General features: G+C 37.6%; 2 protein-coding genes and 1 long non-coding RNA gene across 3 annotated transcripts; all 3 read left to right on the top strand.

Moving 5' to 3' along the window:
* Positions 1-2,500: 2,500 nt before the first annotated feature.
* LOC147292843 (uncharacterized) lies at positions 2,501-3,484 on the top strand. Its single transcript, XM_086230940.1, has one exon. The coding sequence runs from the start codon at positions 2,501-2,503 to the stop codon at positions 3,482-3,484; it is 984 nt and encodes a 327-aa protein (XP_086087066.1).
* Positions 3,047-10,082, top strand: LOC147292842 (uncharacterized). Its single transcript, XM_086230939.1, has 11 exons — positions 3,047-4,935; positions 5,031-5,136; positions 5,235-5,867; positions 6,090-6,491; positions 6,774-6,992; positions 7,095-7,187; positions 7,290-7,403; positions 7,492-7,902; positions 8,040-8,291; positions 9,547-9,797; positions 9,893-10,082. The coding sequence occupies exons 1-11, from the start codon at positions 3,491-3,493 to the stop codon at positions 10,080-10,082; spliced, it is 4,116 nt and encodes a 1,371-aa protein (XP_086087065.1). The 5' UTR covers positions 3,047-3,490.
* Positions 10,083-10,278: 196 nt separating this feature from the next.
* Positions 10,279-11,751, top strand: LOC147292841 (uncharacterized). Its single transcript, XR_015120717.1, has 3 exons — positions 10,279-10,415; positions 10,520-10,615; positions 11,408-11,751. It is a non-coding gene; the product is annotated as an uncharacterized LOC147292841 (long non-coding RNA).
* Positions 11,752-22,127: the final 10,376 nt, after the last annotated feature.

The following is a 22,127-nucleotide window of genomic DNA, read 5'->3' as shown; positions in this document are numbered from 1 at the left end:
TCTCACTCTCTCAAACACAAACTGAGACACACACTCGATCTCTTTCTCTCTCGCGCGTCTCGTTCTCACTCAGACCTTGTCGTCGAAGTCGAAGTTGCCGTCGGCGGTCAAGTACGAACTATCTCATCCTCCTGGGTTGCGGCGTCAAAAGGTAAGCTCAGTCTCATCTCTCCTGGGTTCTCTCTTTATCTCTGTCCTCTTCTCTCTATCTCTCTGTCCTCTTCTCTCTTGTTGTTGTTTAAGTTTTTCTTCAAATTAGGGATTTTCATAGGTTCGTTTGCTTCTCGAAATTAGGGGTTTTCTTGATTTTCAATTTCTCTCTCTTTGGAACAGGATATTGTCACGTATTTAATTCACTAGGAGGATCTGTTACTGAGAAAGATTTGCTAGGAAACTATCTTGCTATGTTTACAAGTTTTGTTCATAGGGATTTGTATTTTGACTTTGTGCTGGGATCTTTCCCTTTGTTTCCTTTCTTGACGTTATATTGTTAACTAAATTCATTGGTTAGTTGATCGATGATTTTTAATTTCAGTTTGTGTTCGGGCTCAATCACCATAAATTTCCTTCATCCTAGATGAATATTTATAGGTGATTAATTGGTTGTGGGTTATTGGTATTTTTGTATGTATTGGTGAATCTGAAATTGGGTTTTCAATATATGGGGTGGCAGTATGGAGGCCAAACAGGCAACATTGTAGTTTGGATAGGAGATGAACTGCACAAGATCCCTGTTTTGGATCTTAGTAAAACCAGTAACCTTTCAGATTGGTTTAGATTTTCTGATCGAGATTTTGCAGTGTGGCAGGTTTCTTGTTGTTGTCTGTATATAAAATTCCTTCACTAATTAAAAGGAAATAATGTTTATTTGGGGGCTGAACTTGTTTTATTTCTTTGCAGGGCCTTTAAATTTTATTTGCTTCCGGGGAAATCATTTATACCCAGAGTTTGTTGGTATATGCCTATATGGTAAGGGTGCAACGTACTGTCAGAAAAAGCAAGGAAAACCTTTGATCTCTGCTTTAAGCAACTTAAGGCTTTTGCAGGTAACTTTTTTCTGCTTTTTTTCCTTTTATGATTGTGCAGCCAATTTTCGTGTAGTAAAGTATATCAAATATACTTGACATGTACTCTGTACGTGGTTGGTTTCAAGAATATGAAGGGCTCACATGTGCTTGAACTATATTGAAGGCAAGAATAAATTGATTTTCTGAAGAGAGTGCTTGAACTATAATGAAAGCATCTAGGGTGATGTAGTATTTTGCATTATCATGCAATTATGGGACCAAGCATATCCACTGTAAATCTTACTATTATTAACTACGAAATTAGTTGCTTAGTTGCTTATAATAAATATGTTTTGTTTTGGTTATTTATTTCAGTTTGTGCTATAATAGATATAAGATTTAATTTATGTAAATTTAATAATGAAATATGAGAATTAAAATAAATTCTCGCTGTAGAGGACCTATGAGTATATTCTCTTAGTGCAATACTTAAACTTGTAGCTTTTATTTGTCTAATTAATTGCTATAAAAATAGTCTGTGGGGATGAATGATGGCCCATAAATGGTACAAGATAGATAGTTGGAGAAAATGAATCTACTGCTTTCAGTATAATGAACTGTAGATACTTTAGTCACGAGATAAAGAAAAATGGAAGATTATCTTGTTCGTTGTCATGTTAATTTCTTGAACTAACTTCTATTCTGAAAAGTCTGTTAAAGCATGCAAGCTTCTACTTAAGATGTAACTCCATTAAACTAAACTGTTATGTTTCAAAATGGCTAGACCTCTAGGAGCACTATGTAAGCAGTACAGATGGAAAACATAAGAATACAATAAAAGAACATGTGCAACACTCATCCAATGATAAACCCTTACAATATGTAATTAAATGTTTTAACCTCGTAATCATCCAATATTTTGGATCTGGATTTTATTCTTCCTCATTGCTTATAGGGTGCCTTTAGTCCATCCACGTATAATTTTCCAATCTTTACCATCTCACTAAGCATTTAATTAACCATACCATTGCTATCTGTTCCCATGCATTTCTGCCTTGGTAGGAAACATCATGTTGGTGGAGTTTATTCATTTATTTTCTCATGTAATTAGCTAGACTGCACAAATTCTGTCAAAGAACAAAAGAAGAAAAAAAAGAAAAAAAAAAAAAGAGCTAGGCTACATAGATGATTTAACAAATTCTGCCCAGCCCCATACCCTTTTATTTTTACATATGTTTGCATTATGCAATTTCTGAAACATCTTATTTTTGCATTATATAAATGCTTAAAAATTGGTGAAAATTGTGTTGTATGTTTGCTATTTTGCATGTTTTTGTGTTGGGAATGCTGAAATAATTGTGGATTGTGACTTTGCTAGATTGTTGTTTTGGGAAATAGGTGTCTTAATAGCTATATATTTTGCATCTTTAATTGGTATTTGGTATTGAATTAACTTAGTTTCTCTTCATGTGAAGTTGATATCGGTAAGTTCAATGGATAAAACATGGATACATGCTGATAGAAGGAGTAAGGTGTATGAGGTGGGAGTTGAGAATTTTCTAAGGTTAGGAGTAGGCAATAGTGGCAAACGTAAGTACATCCATTGTCCTTGCAATAGATGTGGGAACTTGAGTAAGTATACGGTAAAAGTGGTTAGGGAGCATTTGTACTTTCATGGTTTTGATGAAAGGTATAACAACTGGATATGGCATGGTGAAGCTAGTGTCTGTAGGGATGAGCAATATGGTTTTCTTGGTTCTGAAACAGTAGACATGTGCGAAGGAGCTTTTGATAATTTCAATCATGATCCGGACAAGTTTCAGAGTTTCGTTGAGGAAGGGGAAATGCCCTTATATGTTGGTTGTGATAAGTACAGTAGGTTATCTGCAGTGGTCAGATTGTTCAACCTGAAGGCAAAACATGGGCTGACAGAGAGTAGCTTCTCTGATTTTCTGGTTACTTTTGGAGATATGCTACCTGATGGTAATGTGCTACCCTTGTCTATATACGAGGCGAAGAAGACATTGGCTGCTTTAGGAATGGAGTATGTGAAGATACATGCTTGCCCGAATGATTGTATATTATATAGAAAGGAGTATGAAGATGAAACAAGGTGCCCTAAGTGTGATCTCTCTAGGTGGAAGGTAAACAAGGGAGCAGTTGAGAAGGAAGGGGTGCCAGCCAAAGTATTGTGGTACTTTCCTCCTATTCCAAGGTTTAAACGAATGTTTAAATCTTGTGAAACTTCAAAGAACCTCACTTGGCATGCCAATCAGAGAGTGAGTGACGGCATCATGCGCCATCCAGCTGATTCTCCAGCTTGGAAGTTGGTTGACCATAAATGGCCGGATTTTGCTAGCGAGCCTAGAAATCTAAGGCTTGCCCTTTCGGCTGATGGGATAAATCCACACAGTTCATTAAGTAGTCGATATAGTTGTTGGCCTGTCCTCTTAGTCACTTACAGCCTTCCTCCATAGTTGTGCATGAAGAGGAAATTTATGATGCTAAGTTTGTTGATTTCGGGTCCTAAGCAGCCAGGAAATGACATAGATGTGTATTTAGAACCATTGGTTGAGGATTTGAGAGCATTATGGAATGGAATTGAGGGAGTGTATGATGGTTTCAGGAAAAACTCATTCACTTTGAAGGCTGTACTTCTATGGACGATCAATGATTTTCCAGCTTATGGTAACTTGTCTGGGGCCTCAGTGAAAGGGTATAAAGCATGTCCCATATGTGGAGAAAACACAGATTCTGTTAGGCTAAAACATGGTAAGAAAATTTGTTTCCAAGGGCACAGAAGATTCTTACCACGCCACCACCCATATCGGAGACAAATGGCTGCTTTTAATAACAAGCAAGATGAGCGTGAGCCTCCTACACCTCTAAGTGGACATCAAGTCTTGGAAAGAGTTTCAGGAATCAATTGTATCTTTGGGAAGAAACAAAGAAAGGACAACTTAGGTGGTGAAAGCCATGCTCCATGTTGGAAGAAGAGATCAATCTTCTTTGACCTAGAGTATTGGAAGTCCCTTCATATAAGGCATGCTCTCGATGTAATGCACATTGAGAAGAATGTGTGCGAGAGTATCATTGGGACTTTACTAAACATTCCAGGTAAGACAAAAGATGGGGTGGCTGCCCGTTTAGATCTCGTGGAAATGGGGGTAAGACTAGACTTGGCACCACAAATTGGGAACAAGAGGACATTTCTACCTGCAGCTCCATATACACTTTCTCGGGATGAGAAAAAAGCTATATGCAAGTGTTTGTTTAGTATCAAGGTCCCGGAAGGTTACTCTTCAAATATACGAAACCTAGTATCCATGGAAGAGCTCAAACTTTTCGGTCTTAAGTCTCACGATTGCCACACCTTAATGCAACAATTGCTACCTGTTGCCATCCGTTCAGTTTTGCCCAAGAATGTGAGATATGCTATTACTAGGCTGTGTTTCTTCTTTAATGCCCTATGCTCCAAAGTGGTTGATGTGTCCAAGTTGGATAAAATTCAGTCTGATCTTGTAACCACCTTGTGTTTGCTGGAGAAGGTTTTCCCACCTTCATTCTTTGATATAATGGTCCATTTAACCGTGCACCTTATTAGAGAGGTACGATTGTGTGGACCAGTCTTTTATAGGTGGATGTATCCATTTGAAAGAGGCATGAAAGTGTTAAAAGGTTATGTCTGGAATCGTAATCGTCCAGAGGGCTGCATTGCTGAGTCTTATATTGGTGAGGAAGCCGTGGAGTTTTGCTCGGAATATTTATCTGGGGTACATGCAATTGGTACTCCCTCTTCGCGTATGGGTGCACCAAAGACTAGTAAGCCTCTATCAGGTGGTAGGGTAGTTAATGTAGACCGTGAAGTTTGGGAACAAGCTCACCGCTGTGTTTTGGAGAATGCCGCTGAATGCGATTCGTATGCCGAGTAAGCTCACTGATTGTGTTAAATACATACTTAATTAGCAGTTTTTGTAATGCATAATTTACATGTTTTAATAATTGTACTTTATCTGTTTATAGACAGCATAAGGCTTACTTAAAAACCCTTTATTCAAGTAAAAAAAGAAGTGAAAAGTGGCTACTAGAAGAGCACAACCGCAGATTTATCTATTGGTTACGTGACAAGGTATTACTTTGTTACCTTAAAAACCACTTAGCCTAATGCCATCTATTTGGTGTTGTGTTTCTGTTTTAAAAATGGCATCCTAACCTTTGTTCTCATAGGTGGCAGAGTTAATCAATGGTGGATCCAGTGGCATAACGGCCTCGTTGAGGCGGCTAGATATAGGTCCACCTATGAGTGTGTTGCAGTATGAGGGCTATCAGATTGAGGGCTGCCATTATCACACAAAGGCACGTGATTCCACACGCACAGTCCAAAACAGTGGGGTGACCTTGGTGGCAAAGACAATGCAAGTGGCAAGCGCGAAGGATAAAAATCCTGTCTACAATGATATGTCTTTCTTTGGTGTTATCGAAGAAATATGGGAACTGGATTATAACGACTTCAGGGTGCCCTTATTTAAATGTCAATGGGTAGAGAACAATAAGGGAATTAAGACAGATGAACTAGGGTTCCAATTGGTTAATCTTAATAGGATAGGTCATAAGAAAGACGTATTTGCTTTGGCTGCCCAAGTGAAGCAAGTATTTTATATAGAAGACCCACTAGACTCTAATTGGTCAGTGGTACTTGCAGTCCCAAATAGAGAGTTTAATGATTGTGCTCATGAGGATGAGTTGGGGGACACCATTATTGACCATCAATCCTTTAGCCTTGGATTACCTCCTGTTGAGGAATTTGATGATATAATAGGAGAGGATGATAACAGTTACAAGAGGGATAATTGTGAGGGTGTATGGATTGATCACTCCAAAAACACAAATTGACAATCTAAAGGTTTGAATTTATTCAGTTTTTATTTGTCACTTAATTTCAGTGATCGAGCTTCAATTTAAAGGTTTCTATCTCTTTGTCTTTTCTTGATTGTTATCCTTTATTCACTAACCTGTCAGTTTACACATTACTAAGCACACAAGTAAGTATTGCTCTAACTTTGAAGCTACTAATGTTTTCAGGTATATGACTTGATAATGGCTACACCATCAAGAAAAAAAGCTGCAGCTGCGAAATCCAAAGGCAAGAGGGTTGCCACCCCAAAATCAAAGGCCAAAAAACCTGCAGTTTCCAAGGCCAAGGACAACAAAAAAGCATGTTCGACTTCAAAGGACACTGTTACAAATGAAGGCAGCAGCAAATCCTCACGCAGTGTTACAAAGATGCACAAAATAGTCGTTAAGAAGGCTTTAGGTCGAAAGCTGAAAGTGGATTACAACTCACATGGCTTGCCAGTAGGGGAAACAAGGTTGTACTTGGCTTCTTATATAGGAGTTTTGGCAAGGACAACTATACCTATTACGCATACTCGCTGGCCGAAAGTGCCAGATGACCTAAAGCAGAACATTTGGGACGATGTTCAGGTAATTAAGACCTTCATAAAATTTCTTATAATCCTAGTGTCATTTGAATTTGTATGTGTCTTAATTAAAAAGTTTATAAATTATATATACTACCACATAATACTCTGCCACATTATAAGCATTTTTCTTTCATTACACACTTCCTTTAGATACACTTGTTACACACTTGCTTCATCTTCAATTCATTATAAGCATTATAATTTCAGTCACATAAACTTTATAATTTCAGTCGCATAAGCTTTATAATTTCAGTCGCATAAGCATTATACTTGTTCCTTGTAGAAAGCATTTGAGTTGGCCAAAGAAAGCAGGAAATGGGTGTTGTCATCTGCTGGCAGTAAATGGAGGTCTTTCAAGACTACATTAACCACCAAATACATATTGCCATTCAAAGATGACCCGGAAGCGGAAGCTTTGCAGACCCGACCGAAGGAGTACGACTTTATTGCACCGGAGGATTGGACTGCCTTTGTTGCTCAACGATTATCAAATGATTTTCTGGTAAAGATTTCAGTTTAGAATTCAAAGTTTGTGGTACATATATATGTTTGTTAGCTTCCATTTAGGGTCTAATGTTTGTGGTATGTGGTGTCGTCATCGTAGGAACTACACGAAGCGCAAAGGCAGAGAACTGCAAAGCGGAAGTATCATCATAGGTTATCAAGGAAGGGATATATTGGCTTGGAGGAGGAATTAGTAAGGCTATAAGAATCCCATAATTGATTTGTCTTTCAACTATATGTAATGGGAATTGGAGGTTGGACTAACTATATATATGGTTAATTTTATGCTGAATAGAGGAAGAAAAATGTTGATGAAGATGATGTAGACCGCTCTGTCCTATGGAAGAAAGCTAGGGAAGACTGTAATGGGAACTTGACTGAAGAAGTGATGCCTGTGGCTAAAGTCATAGTAAGCTACTGAATCTCACAGATTGAGGTTGGATAATTGATTGTGTAGTGATATGCTGAAACTGTTCATGTTTTTCTTATTTTGGCAGGACGAGTTGATGGACAAAGTGAAAGCTGGAGAGTTGAAGGTGGAAGGTGCTAATGATGTTCTAAGCATGGCATTGGATACTCCGGAGCATGCCGGCAGGGTCAGGGGTGTGGGGGGAAATATCAACCCTTCGGTGTACTTCAACATCCCAAAAAAACCTAGGGATGAGATGACCATGAGTAAGAGAGACCTAGTGGCTATATTGCAAAGGAACAATAGGGAGCTGTTGGACAGAATTGAGAAGTTGGAGTCAATGAACAATGTGGCTACACCAAAAAAAGTTCCAGGTACAGGGCTGGTCTCTGATAAAGCAAGTTGCTTTGGTGAGGAAAAGGCTCAGGCTGCAGAGGTTGATGTTGAAGAGAGAGTTGAAGTAGTGTCGGTGGAAGAGATGGAAAAGGCAGCAATGAAGGTAACGTATGATTCTTTGGTGCCATGTTTTCATATGACAAGTAATATACTTCAGTTTGATTGTTTCTAAGCCAAAGAAAGCTATTCATTACAAATCTGATTTTAGGTTTAGGCTTATGAGTTATTATGTTTGTGTAGGGAAAATCATGCAAACTGGCAGTAGGAGATGTCACCAACATTGTTGCGTGGGGTACAATGATTGATATGGCATCCAACACAGTACACGGTGCTCCCTTAGGTGAGGGAAACGTGAGGGTTTCAATTGACATTGCCAACAAGGAAGAAGCATTACTTCCCTTCCCGGTAAGGGACGAGTTAATCACAGTTGGGCAGGCTGTTGGAAGCCTTGTGGCTTGGCCCCAAGAGCTTGTTATCGTTGGGAACAACAAGGTAAATACCAACTTCAGGTCTGTTACTGCTATTTAGTTACCAGTGTTACTGCTAGTCTGTTTTTTCTTACCGAAATATTTGAGTACTTATTGACCTTTCCAAGACATATAATTATGTCCAGTTTTGTCATCTATGCCAATTACTTGAAGTTCAGTTTTTGAGGTCATTTCATTACTCTTTATGCTTGTAATTATTCTAGTATTCCCTATCCAAAGTATATGAAGCCAATTGTGGCAAATCAAAATGCTAAACATGTATTAGACAGCTGATATGATCTGTGTTTGCATGCTCCCCTGCCATGCATTGCTTTTCCTTTCACCTCAAATTCAACAAGCAATTCCAACACTACAAGAAGAATGCAACCCAAATCAGAGCACACAGGAGGCAGACTCTAAGTTGATTCATGCAAGCTTCCAATTTGGGTGCTAGCTAGTAGCTCCTCAGTCGTTATAAAAGGGCTTGCAAATAAATGGGAGGTTCATCCCCTGGGGGCCCACACTAGCTAACAACCTCCATACTAGCTTTAAAATAGAACCATAAAGCATTCTCTAGAATCTCCACCAACCAGCATGGACAACAAATGGCCATAATATTTAGAACATATTTGTGATGAGAAAAAGAGATGGTAGTTCATAGCTGGTTGAAGTATAGAGACATTAAGACAGAGTGGGTGTTACTAAAAAAAAAATAATAAGAAAAATAAAAAGAGGAAGAAGACAGATTTGGGGTAAAAATAAAAACAGAAAGAACATGATATTTTCAGTATTAGAATCATTATCAAAAGTACTATTATCTATCTTTGCACATGATTGTTCCTAATTGAATAAAGTTCATATTATGCTTTGTGTTTAACTTTCTATATGCATCATCATTACTATTATTCCAACTAATATCAGCTTTGAGAACAAGAAAAGAAAATATGAGGAAGAAGACAAATGAATAACTACAAGAAAAACCAGACTGCACAGCAGGGAGGGGGAGAGAAAGGGGGAAGAGCTCAATGCTTTTCCAATCAATTTTTCTTCTTTTATTTAATTTTTAATTTTGGTTTTAGATTAATTTTGCTTCTTTAATTAAAAATAAGTGAGACCAATCAAATTATCACAATTCAGCATACCATTATCTGCCAAATGAATGAAAAATAAATCCACAGCTACGCAAGAAAGTTATGGTCATAATTCCAATATGCCTGATGTGTCTTTGTCTTAGTAAATCACTAACAAGCTCTTGTTTATCTTTGATACCCTATAAACAGAAAAAGCAGGTTCCTGCCATGGTGAAGGAGCTATTCAAGAAGGAAGCAGCCGAAAAACATGTCCCGAAGCAATGCAAGTTGTTGTATCGATTTGCAACGGAAACAATGGTCGCTAGTGGCAAAGTCATGAGTAGTGAAGTGGAGCCAGAAGTCTTTGGAGATGTCCGAAGACTTTATATATTAAAAGAGGATATTACTAGCTTATTGGAGATGAAAGAACTTTCAGCCACATGCTTAGTTGTGTACATGAGGTAATTGTACTCTTTCAACCACATGCATTAATTTATTCAACTATTTCTCAACTTGAACTGTTTCTGATACACATGCATTGTAAAGACATTGATAGGCACCTGTACGATAGGCTGATCGAATCAAACATGACTGACATGGTTGGTTTGGTGGACCCGGCACGCATCTCTGTGGGAGCTGGAAACCCAGAGCGGAGATCAACCCACCTAGCAGATAGGTTCCAGCAAGGAAAATGCGATCGTGTCTTTTTAGTGCCATTCAATGCTGGGTATCCCTTGACTGGTTGATGTTTTAATGCTAGTTTTATGCTCATGTGTATTTCTTTGGCTAATTATCGTTCAATTTGACAGTAACCATTGGATTTTGACAATCATTAGTGAAGAAAAGGACGTGGTCCACATCATGGACCCTCTTCCAAGACAAACCAGTAACCCAGGCTGGATGGATGTCGTGAACACGTAAGTGTCTATTAATATGTACCATCTTACATAATATGGATTGTATATTAAATTGTGATATATAACTTAAATTGATATTTTGTCTGAACTAGTGCTATTAGACAATTTAATGGGGTTACGGGAAGGAAAGGTCCGAAATCACCAACTTGGAAGCATCTCTATGTAAGTGTCTATGTATTACTTAAGTCTTTAAGTTTCTTATGTCTTACACATTGGACTAATTTAATTAAGTATAACTCTATGTAATTTCCTTTGCTTGTCTGTAGTGTCCTAAACAACCAGGTGGTGTTGAATGTGGATATTATGTCATGAGGTACATGAAGGAAATAGTTGAGGACACAACCCTTGCATATGAGTCGCAGGTTAGAATACTTACTCTTATTGGGGCAGTTGACTGGTATATTTTGTTATCCTTTGTACAGTTCTAACTTGGGAAACTTGTAAAAGGGAATTACAGGAGGAAGGGATGGCCTAGCTAGGACTTTGTTGCTGGTTTTTAAGACTTTGTTGCTGGTTTTTAAGACTTTGTTTTCTGGCTTTGCATCTTTTTAATTTTTTCTGTCTATGTGTGTTTGGGTTGGTGCTGTGTGCATTAAAGAGTGTGTTTGGGTTGATGGTCTGCATTTCTCTTCTATTTCCATTATTTTTTACTTGCATTATTGCTGAACTCTAGCTAGGCTGATACTGTGACTACTCATTTATACTTGCATGATCCATTTTTTGAATCATATATATGTGCAGTCATTTGAAAGCCCTTGCTGAATGCACGAAATGTAGGCCATCTGAATTCAATATATCAGATAAATTTAGATGATATATAACTTACATAAGATTGCAGCCATCTAAATTCAGATGATATATAACTTATATATCAACAAGTATTGAATTTAGATGATATATAACTTACATAAGATTGCAGCCATCTAAATTCAGATGATATATAACTTATATATCAGCAAGTATTGAATTTAGATGATATATAACTTACATAAGATTGCAGCCATCTAAATTCAATACTTGCTGCAATCTTATTCATGCTTTTGGCCTATATTTTTTTAATGCCCTTTGGGATCCTTGCTGAATGCACTTTTAAATACTTTGGGATCCTTGCTGCAATCTTATTAATTAATGCACTTTTCTTTCTTGTTTTTCAGTGGAGTAACCTGAAGAGCAAGAGGAGCAGTTACACACAGGAACAAATAGATGAAGTCCGGGTTGAATGGGGAGATTATGTTTCCATGAATTTTATTTAGACTAACATGCATGTTTTTGGTAACTTTTTGAGCATTTTGTTGTAGATATGAAGATATATACTAGCTAGTTCACATTCAAATCTTTTGTATAGGCAGAATTTAGGCCTAGCTGAATTGCACTGTTATGCCTTCATTATTTTTGTACATGTTGGCATGTGTTTAATTAGGATCTAGCTAGCTAGAGATGGATAGTGATTTTGGGGTATAAATGATGAGGGCTATCCATAAGTCTATATGGATTTGTAATCTTATTTTGTTAACTTCATTACTAAGTTTGGATGTTGGATTCATTTATATGAATGGAAGAATTTAAGTTGAATTATGGTGTAGAAGCTTAGTAATTGTTGCGTGGATGGATATTTACCAATTAGTTTTTATCAATATCAGAAGCCTATTGCATATCAGATTATGTAAAAATGCAACGATAAGGAATGAAGTTTCAACATCATTTTTTTAAAAAAAAACCGATATCTAAATAATATTTTTATATCAGATTTTAATTACAAAACCGATATGTTATACACCTTTTATATCAGATTTTAATTACAAAACCGATATGTTATACACCTTTTATATCAGATTTTAATTGCAAAACCGATATGTTATACATCTTTTATATCAGATTTTAATTACAGTCCCGATATGTTATACACCTTTTATATCAGATTTTAATTGCAAAACCGATATGTTATACATCTTTTATATCATATTTTAATTACAAAACCGATATGTTATACATCTTTTATATCAGATTTTAATTACAAAACCGATATGCTATACTCATTTTATATCTGATTTTAAGTACCAAGACGATATTGAATACATTTTGTATATCGGTTTCAAAATTACTAATGATATCATAAGTATCTTACATATCGGAATGTAGTTTTTAAGATATCAGAAATCATTAATATCTGATAACAATGATGGTATATTATATCGGATTATCAAACAAATACGATATCTAATATAATATAGACATCAGTGAATAACCGATATGTAATATGGGAGAATAGATATCAGCACTCAATATATCGGTTGGAAACCTAAATAGATATCGGTTTATCACTGATATATATGAAGGTTTTTCTTGTAGTGTAATTTCTTTTCACCATCTTCTTTCTTATTTCTTGTTATTCTCATGTTTTTCGTTTCCAATCATTAAGGACAATGTTTGATTTAGGTTTGGGGGTGGAGTTTAGAAATTTTATTCAAATTTTCTAGTACTTTTCTAAGTAAAAAAAAAAAGTTTTAGTTTTGTTTTTGTGTTGATTGCTTCACCATGATGAGATTGATTTTTCTTGCATTCAATGCTTAGCTTTTGGAAATGAGAGAAAAAGAAATGTCTTAGTATCATTTTATTTTCAAATAAACTTTTTTAGAAGTGTCTTACATTTTCCATCTTAGCCTTACATTACAAGCCAATTAAAGTCCTCTTTGATCTTAGGAAGAGTTTGGTTAGAATGTGGAGAGAGAATGAGTAAGAATTAAAGTGCTTGATTCAACATTTTCATGTATTTGATTTCCTTTCATGAGATCTTATCTTTTTTCTATAATTTCATTCTTCATGATACATATATGTGACTTATCTTTGAAAATTGTTCACAATTACTCATATAACACTACAACAAAATTATTAATAGGTATTGCCCATTTTATATCGGATTTGAAATCAACTGATATATAATTTTTTTTTTCTAAGAATTTATAAAAATATCAATTTAAACTATGAACTGATATGTTAAATTTATATTTCTTTTCCCCGTCTAATTTTTTTTGCCTACCCACCCAAACACCTGATATGTTATGACCAGGGAGTAAAATTTTGTTTTTTAGGGGTATGGAAATTTTAACCCCATACCAAAATAATTTCAAAAAATTTCGAAAAATTTTGCCGAAATTTCGTCGAAATTTTCGATGTAGAGACCGGAGAGAGAGAGGGGAGGCTGAGACCGGAGGGAAAGAAGCAGAACCGCCACTGCCGTCGCCGTCGAAGGAGGGAGAGAAGAGATCCGGGGCGTGAGACAGAGAGGGAGATCGGGAAGGAGGAGGGAGAGGGAGCAGAGCTAGAGAAGAGAACATGGAGGAGGAGGGAGAGATAAAGAGAAGATGAGAACTGAAGAAGAAGAGGAAAAAAAAAAAAAAAGAGAAAAGGAAAAAAAAAGAAAAGAAAAAGAAAGAAAAAAAAGAAGAGAAAAGAAAAAAAAAAAAAAAAAGGAAAGAAATTTTTTTTTTTTTAAGGTAGATTGAGATTTGGAGTCTTTAGGCAATTGAAAAAAAAAAAGTTTGAGATTTTATTTTGTCATTTTGGTGTTTCGTTTAGTTGTAAACATAAATTATGAAAAAGAAATTTATCCATTTATCATGAAGTTTCATTTCCTTAATATTTGGTTTTCCAATTATGATAATTTGTAAAATTGAAATTTTAAGTAAACCGTGTCGCCACTGCTGCCATCGGATTGGTTCTATTTTAACCCAATTCGGCTTAATTTAACTATCGAAAACCATTTCCAAGTCCCTTTGAGTAAGCTTGCTACTTTCCGTTGCCACATTGGTGATTTATTCGTGTAATTTTATTATGTAATTATTAATTAGTTAAGTATTTTTTTAACAGTATTGTCTCTGACGCGCATTATATTCATCACATATCACATGAAATCTACTATATTATTTGATTTCTTCAATATTTTTTATTAATATAGTAGATAATATGTTAAATAAACATATGGTCAAGTTTCATTCAAAATTTCCATATTTTAATAGCAATTTTCGTCGTTTTTGTCCAATTTTATCGAAATCGAAATTTTAATCGAAATTTCCACGAAAATTTCCTCGAAACCGAAATTTTACTCCTTGCCTCCCTCTTCCATCCCCTAGCCTCCGTTCAGCCTAGAAATGTCCCAAAACTCGCGTCCCAATTAAGGCCGGTTTGGAGCTCGGGCGTTGATTCACTGTTTCCAACGTCTTTGTGGCCCAACTCTGGTCCAGAAAGCTTCCCCTCGTTGAACCTATCACGATGGTACCCTCTGATCGTCCATCGGACTTCGCACGACGGCGAATCAACAACTCAAGGCCGGCGGCTTCCGCCTCCGATTTCGGCCATTTCCAGCGATATTTGGCCGTCGATCCAGTTACGAGAAATGATCCTTTAGGTATGGGCTTTCTTTCCCCCTTGATCTTGCTTGTCAATTTTGAGAAATTTGAAGTTTGAATTTTAGGGCTTGTACCCATTTCGGGTTTCCCTTTGATTTCGGGTTTTTGGGTTATTTTTGACCCATTTCAATTGAATTGAAGTCTCTGCATTGATTTTGAGCTCGAATTTGTTGATTTTCTTGTACAAGTCCGCTTCATCGCCTCTGCCACCGCCGGCTCCACCACTTATGGTGGCAGGTTAGGTGGTTTTCCTTATCAATCAGCCTCCCCAGAAAATCCAGAGGCCAATTCTAGGGTCTGTTTGCATCTCGGTGAATGTTTGTGTGTTGTTAGGGGCCGGGCAGCCACTGTGCGTGGTGGTTACCGCCCATTTCGGTTGTTGAATAGCCAAGTTGTGATCTCTGGATATTAAATTGTTGGTTCTCTAGTCTTAACAGGTACGCGGGCTCGGAAAATCTTTTTCCCGATGCCGTCATGCTGCCAGATTTGACATCCGAGCGCGTTGCCGTCCAAGGGCATTTCGGCCTTTTCACGTGGTTAGACGGTGACTGAAACTTATCGGATTGTAATGTATAGTACCATTCGCGAATTGTCTGTTTTGTGTGTTTGTTGTTATAGGTTAGAGAAAGCTAAGTGTAGGATTTGGATCATGAGAAGGAATTGACGAGGATTTGAGACTAAGGAATTAATTGGGAATTATAGAGTTGTCCTGAGATTAATTACTCATTAGATGAGAAATGTCTATTTTCGAGGATCAATGAATGATGATTAGGCAATCATTTTACAGAATAATCAAGTTACCTATGGATGAAGTGTTAGTATGATTTGAGTGGCAAACAAGTGAGTGGTCGTGAGTATGAATCAATTTCAGAAAGGATTCGGCATAGTTCGGAGTAAATAGTGAGTGGACTTTTATTTTAGAAATGTTTATACATTTTATAATTTAATTCTTTTTGGCTACCTTTAGTTTTGTTTGAGAGATAAGAAATTTCGGGCTGGATGTTTGATTTTGACTAAGTTTATGAAAAGACCACATTATTTCAATCATTTCATGATATTAGGTTTATTTGGAGATTTGATGTATGGTTTGAGACGTTGTGATTTGAGAAAAAAACACGCTTTTTGGTGAGTTGGATTGTTAAGGAGAATTTTGAAAAGAATTGAAAGAAAATGCTTATCCATTTATCTCAAGTGAGTAGAGATTTAAAGAGTATTTAAAAACTGCCATGTAAATGCAAATACTGATCGGACAAGCCTGCTCGTGCGGAGTGACCCTTCCGTATGGGATTGTGGCCAGGATACAAGCCTACTCGTGCGGAGTGACCCCTCCGTACGAGATTGTGACCAGGATACGAGTCTGCTCGTGCAAAGTAACCGCTATGTACAAAATTGTGGCCAGGATTTGAGTCTACCCGTGTGCGGGATTGTGGTCAGGACATTGTCTACAATACGGGTACGAGAATGGGGTGAGTTTTAAGAATAAGTGTTTTGAGATATCAGTTTCCAATGATAAATTCAGTTCAGATTTGATATTTCTTAGCTTGAACAATTTGATTGCTTTTTCAGTATATCGAGGTTTATTTGAGACGAAAGTTTTCAGCCAAAATTATTTATATACTGTTGATAATATCGATTTCCAGCTTGAGAACCTTGTTATTTTCAAAGTTTGATTTACGGTTTAGGAGATTTAAAAAATAGATTTGAAAGAAGAGATTTTTTTAAATAGTTTTAAAGCTGAAGGATTTCAAAGAGCGACATAAGTGAAATTAGATAGTGTGATTGTTTGTTTGGTTGGTTGTTTGCATTGTTTGCTAGGATTTGGTAAAGTTTAGGTTTGAATCACGAAGGTGAAAATGGTGGTGATTATACTTTGAGGTTATCATTTAGGACGTGAATGATTTGAGATTGAGATTAATAGTTGACCATTAGACAATTGATTGGCCAGAATGATTATTATTATTATTATCAGTGGGATTTGATGTGGATATGAGAAATTTTGATTATCTTGATGCTTGGATCATTGGTGAATGAAATATTATGTGATTCGATATTTATTTTTACGCTTTGATGTTATTATGGATTATTTATTGAGTATGGAAAATTGAGAAAATTATTGAGATTAGTTAATTAAGTCTTTCACTCATATGAGCTTTAGTGAGCTTACCGGGTTTGTTGTATAACCCGGGACACCATGGATGTGGTGTAGGGTTTGTGTTTTGCAGGTTAAGCAGGCTGAAGGGGCAGTGAGAAGAAGTCGAGGCAGTGGGACCCACTTTGATTTGATTAAATGTTTTTATACAGAGGTTTTACATAAATGTTTTATTTAAAAGAAATTTATTTATTTATATTTATGTACATGGCTCAAAAGAAAGAGAAAAGAAATTTAAAAGGTTGTTGTTTCAGTGTTTTTATAGGCCCGAGGTTCGGGGCGTTACATGGATTGACTTGCTACCCACTATGCCTCTGTTGATTGTTTTCGGAAGAGTGACTTTCAGACCTCCAGGGCAACCGAAGATTGTTTTTCATGGTGAGCGTAGAATCCTTCCATCTTGTAGATTTTAGCTTTAACTGCTAGGCGTCTATTATGGAAGGGTTGTACGAGGTACTTAGCCCACATCATGGACAGTCAAGCTAGTGAGGTGAGACTTGAGGACATACCTGTGGTACAGGACCTTCCGAACGTATTTCCAAACGACCTTCCGGGTTTGCCTCCGGGTTTCAGGGTGGAAATCCAGGGGTGGTTCTGTCAATATGGGCGTTTGAAGCGATGGGCAATTTTGTAAATTGACAAATTGGGTTTTATAAAAATCCAGAATCAGATTTTAAATTTTATTTCGCACTTTCTCTCTCTCTCCCCGTGTCACACTCTCTCTCTCTCTCTCTCTCTCTCTCTCTCTCTCTCTCTCTCTCTCTCTCTCTCCAACCCTCCCCCCGAGCTCCCTCTCTCCGACCTCCCTTCGTCGCCGTCTGGCCAGGAGGCGGGGATGCCACCGCCTCAGTCCCCCTTCCATTCTCTTTCTCTCTCTCTCTCTCTTCCCTTCCTCTGTTCGTGCAGCACCACCACTAGAGGATAGCCTCTGGCCACTTGCACACCCTTTTTAATCTTCTTTATACGCTTGTCAAATTTCCATCTTGAAGAATCACATTTTGGGCAATTCTCCATGTTCTCATACTCTTTTCTAAAGAGACAACAATCGTTCTTCCAAGCGTGAATCTTTTCGTACCATAGATCGAATGCATTGAGAAATTTTTTACAGAGTACAAGGACTTGAGAAGCACATTCAGCATTGGTAACATGCCATGCATAATCTCTAGAAGGCCAGTGAAACTATTATCGGTCCATCCACATAGAAATTTGTGTTTGTATAAAGTTACAATGGCCGATAACTTTGTATAATTTGTACAACTAGGGTATAGAGGGCTTTCAGCATCTTCTAATTGTTCAATGAAATCCTCATCCCTTCTTTCTTCAACATGCTCTATATAGTCTTCATCATTCAAGTAGGCTGCTCTATATAATACATATGCCTCATTCATGTCCATTTCTTCAACTCGATCGATCCCTCATCTCTAATTGGCTTTAACCCATGATGAAATCAATTTATGTATGTGAGATCCATTCCCTTTATCACCAAATGCTCAAAAATAGTATAAGAAAAATGATGACTTAAGTTTCGGCAATTTTTGCAAGGGCATAGAATCTTTTATGCGTTCCCTGAATATAACACCCCAAACTTCGGGCCCATAAATACATTGAAAACTTTGTCATTTAAACCTCTTTTCAAAGAATGAGCCATGCACATAAACATAAATAAATACACTTTTATCAAAAACATTTAAGCAAAATCATAATGTAAAAATAATTAAATAAATCTCTCTGAGTCCCACTACCCCATCTTCTCCTCACTGCCTCCTCAACCAGCTTAACCTGTAAAACACAAATAACCACACTGCACCATATCCATGGTACACCGGGTCATTCAAACAAACAACTCGGTAAGCTCACTAGAGCTCGTATGAATGAAATGACGTAAAAATTATCCTCAATAAATAATCTCATGGTCTCAAAATACTTTTCCTCAATCATCACAGTTTTACAATCCACGATATAATCACAATAATGCCAAGACATAAATAAAATAATCCTCACATGCCAATAATCCAACAAATAATCAAACAACTAAATCCAGCAAACTTAAATATTCTAAACATCAACATCAATAAATGTCATGGCATCTCAAGAATCTTCAAATAAACCTTTAACCTCAAAATCCTCTTTTACTTTCTTAAACTCAAACTCATCATCAATTCCATCATCATGATTCAAGCCTAGACTTTACCAAGTCCTAGCCAAACCAAATCCTAGCCAAACCAAATCCTAGAAAACAAATGCATACACGCAAGCAAAGCAACCAATCAAACTATCTAATTTTACTGACAGTGCAACCACGTGAAACGACCGAAATGCCCTTTCACGACGCCATTGCTCGAATATCAAATCCGGCAGCATAATGGCATTGGGAATGAGATTCTGTGAGCACGTGTACCTATTAAGACCAGATAACCAATCAAATACAAAAGGATTCACAATTGGTCGTTAAACGACCGAAACGGGCGGCTGCCAGCCCCAAACAACACACAAAACACCACAAAACTCACCCAAAACGTCACTGGACAAGGAATTTGGCTTATGGGACTTCCGAAGAGGTAGAAACGGAACAAATAACCACCAACCCGCCGCCACCAGTGGTGGAGCTGGCAGTACGCGTGGCCGCAAAACAAGGAAATCTGATTCAAATCACAAATGGCTCAAACAAAGAATACAGACATGAAAAGCATGTCGAGAGGATGAAGACTGGTACCTCACTCGACAGCAAACACTGCCGGATTCACCGAAAAAACAGCCGCAGCTTGGTGGCATCGAATCGCCATCATGGAGCATCATCGGCGTGAGAGAAAGGCACGGGAAGACTTGCCGTGATGAGAAGAGAAAGACCCAGGTGGTCCTGCGCTGCAACTCTGTCGGAAAATGCAGATCGCCGGCGAGAGCATCTTCTTTGTCTCGCATCGATTCTTCGTCATCACTGGGTTTCTGTGTTGGACGTTGCCACAGGGAGGAAGAGGAGAGGGAGACGATTCCAATGTCGCCAGTCTCACCGTCATCCGCTGTCGGACGACCGAGAATCGACGAGAGAGAAAGGACTGCATAAAATCACATCGTACTAGTACCCAGGGAACTGCTGGTCATACGTGCACCCAGAGCATGTGATGCTGGTCATACACTGCCGATTAGGCAAGTGCCGAGCAGAGTGTAATGCTGGTCATACATGCACGCAGAGCATATAATGCTGGTCATACACCGCCGAGTTATTTCGAGGCGAGTGCAGAGCAATAGGTCATGCTGGTCATACACCACCGACTAGGCCAGTGCAGAGCAATATATAATGCTGGTCATACACCACCGAGTCATCTCTAGGCGAGTGCAGAGCAAATCTATACCTGCTGAGGGGGTACTAATAGGACAGTTTAAAACTGCTCATTTTAATATCGAAAACATTCGTGCCCAAACAAGATTTATGACCGTTCAAAGATCACCTCGTTTCAAACATATCTCGGTAATAAAAATATCTTATAAATCCATATAATTTCTGTTAATTGGAACCAATCTGTAATATCATATTGAACTGGGCCTTTCCGTGATCTTCCATTTGCAACATATTTGACATAAGTAAAAAAAATGTATATATAAACACCATTGCCCATTTAAATTTATAAAACTCGTAACTCAAATCAAACCCATGTCAAAAGATACTTAACCATTGAAATTCACCACATATGTTCATAAAGAAAATGTCTAACTCTCAATCAATATTTCTAAGCCAAGACTCATGATAATCAAATTAAATAATAAAATCATAATTTAAGAAAAACACTTTCAACATAATAGTCCAATTCAATTTCTATTTTTTTCTCAATCAAATTCAAATAACCAATATGAATCAAAACATGAATTTCATAAAATGTTCGTAAAATAAAGTCCACTCACATTTAATCCTTCTCAATCCCAAAACTCAAATAATTAATATAAATTAAAATTTTCATAAATCATTTAAATTCTTAAGGGTCCACTCACAAAGATAGCCCTAGCTTCGATTCTCCGCCGGATCATCACGAGCCATGGTCGTCTCGCCTAAATTCAAGCTGATTGGTGCAGGAGATTGATCAAAATTGATGGAGGAAGGTGCGGCGTTTCTGGGTGTTTATTCGAACAGAACTCGCGTGCAGGGGCTGGGCTGGCTGGAGGAATGGCCGGGGCAGGTGGTCGGTGTCGGCAAGATGGGTGGTGCAGTGGCTCGGGTGGTGGACGGCAGTCGGGCCTACTGGTGCCAGGTGGCTGCGCACAAGGAGAATGTAGAGAGAGAACACAGGGAGAGAGAGTGAGCTCGGGGGGGAGGGGTGGTCGGCGACTGGGGGTGTTCGCCGGAGGTTGAGGTCGGGAGGGATGGTTGGCGATGGTGAGTGGTGGTTGCTGGGGTTGGTGTGCGCAGGGGAGGAAGGTGTCTGTGAGAGAGAGAGAAGTGATTTGGGTTTTTAAAAACCATTTAAGTAAAAATTACAAATATGCCCCCGACTTTGAATGTCCGTAAAACCCAAACCGTAACTTCGATTTACTCGTGCTTCGTGTCTATGAACTCGTGGACTCGAGATCTTCCTAACAAGCCCAAGGTCAAAGTTAAAAACTCACTAACTTTAAAAGTCAACTTTTAGGTCAAGCCCAATTTAAAAATAAAATTTTTTAAAAAATACGGGATCCTATACTCTACTTCTCACTACGCCTCTAAATGACCATTAGGAATAAGGAATTTAAATTTCTCATGAAATTTGGGTCGGGTCGTTACATCACCACTAGCTCAAATGCAATCTCAAGTATGATCTCTAGACTTCCTCTGCTTGGCACAAATCAACTTTGATCAATTGTGCATTGATTTTATGGAATTTGCTGATCACTTGCACAGATGCACGCCAACTCCTCGATGAAATGACTGAATAGATTGCTAGGAACTCTTTGATTTATTTCCTTCATCAATTTTCAACCCTTTAAGCCTTAAAATCATCTTTTTTTTATTCAAAACCTTGCTAGAGATGAAAGCCTGCAAAATCTTGTTAGTTTCTAGGATTTTGTATTGGCATTTCCTTGTCAAAATCGGTGTATTAATTTTTAATTATTCACTCACAAGCTCTAGGCTAAAATTAAGGTTAAGATCACTTGTATTGAAGACATTAAGAATGAAGTTGCAATGCAAAAGACTCTAAGGTATAATGCATTTCATACATTTCATGCATTTCACGAAAAACAATTTTGTGTCTATTTGACTAGTTACTCACTGATCATAAGGACAAGTTTTTTCACGTACAGTGGTTAACACTTAAATGATTGCGTCACTTCAGTGGGCCATTTCGTAATTTG

Source organism: Dryas octopetala, chromosome 2 (genome assembly GCF_963921425.1).
Source record: "Dryas octopetala chromosome 2, drDryOcto1.1, whole genome shotgun sequence".
Taxonomy (NCBI): Eukaryota; Viridiplantae; Streptophyta; class Magnoliopsida; order Rosales; family Rosaceae; genus Dryas; species Dryas octopetala.
The sequence above is the reverse complement of the archived record's forward strand: the minus strand, read 5'-3'. Positions and strand labels throughout refer to the sequence as shown.

What these genes read in the sequence shown, in the direction of transcription:
- LOC147292843 (XM_086230940.1), top strand. Translation starts at nt 2,501, where the DNA reads ATGGATAAAACATGGATACATGCTGATAGAAGGAGTAAGGTGTATGAG.
- LOC147292842 (XM_086230939.1), top strand. Translation starts at nt 3,491, where the DNA reads ATGAAGAGGAAATTTATGATGCTAAGTTTGTTGATTTCGGGTCCTAAG. An exon ending in TCTATTGGTTACGTGACAAG is followed by an intron (nt 5,137 to 5,234) that starts GTATTACTTTGT and finishes TTGTTCTCATAG; the next exon opens with GTGGCAGAGTTAATCAATGG. An exon ending in TGCTTAGTTGTGTACATGAG is followed by an intron (nt 9,798 to 9,892) that starts GTAATTGTACTC and finishes AGACATTGATAG; the next exon opens with GCACCTGTACGATAGGCTGA.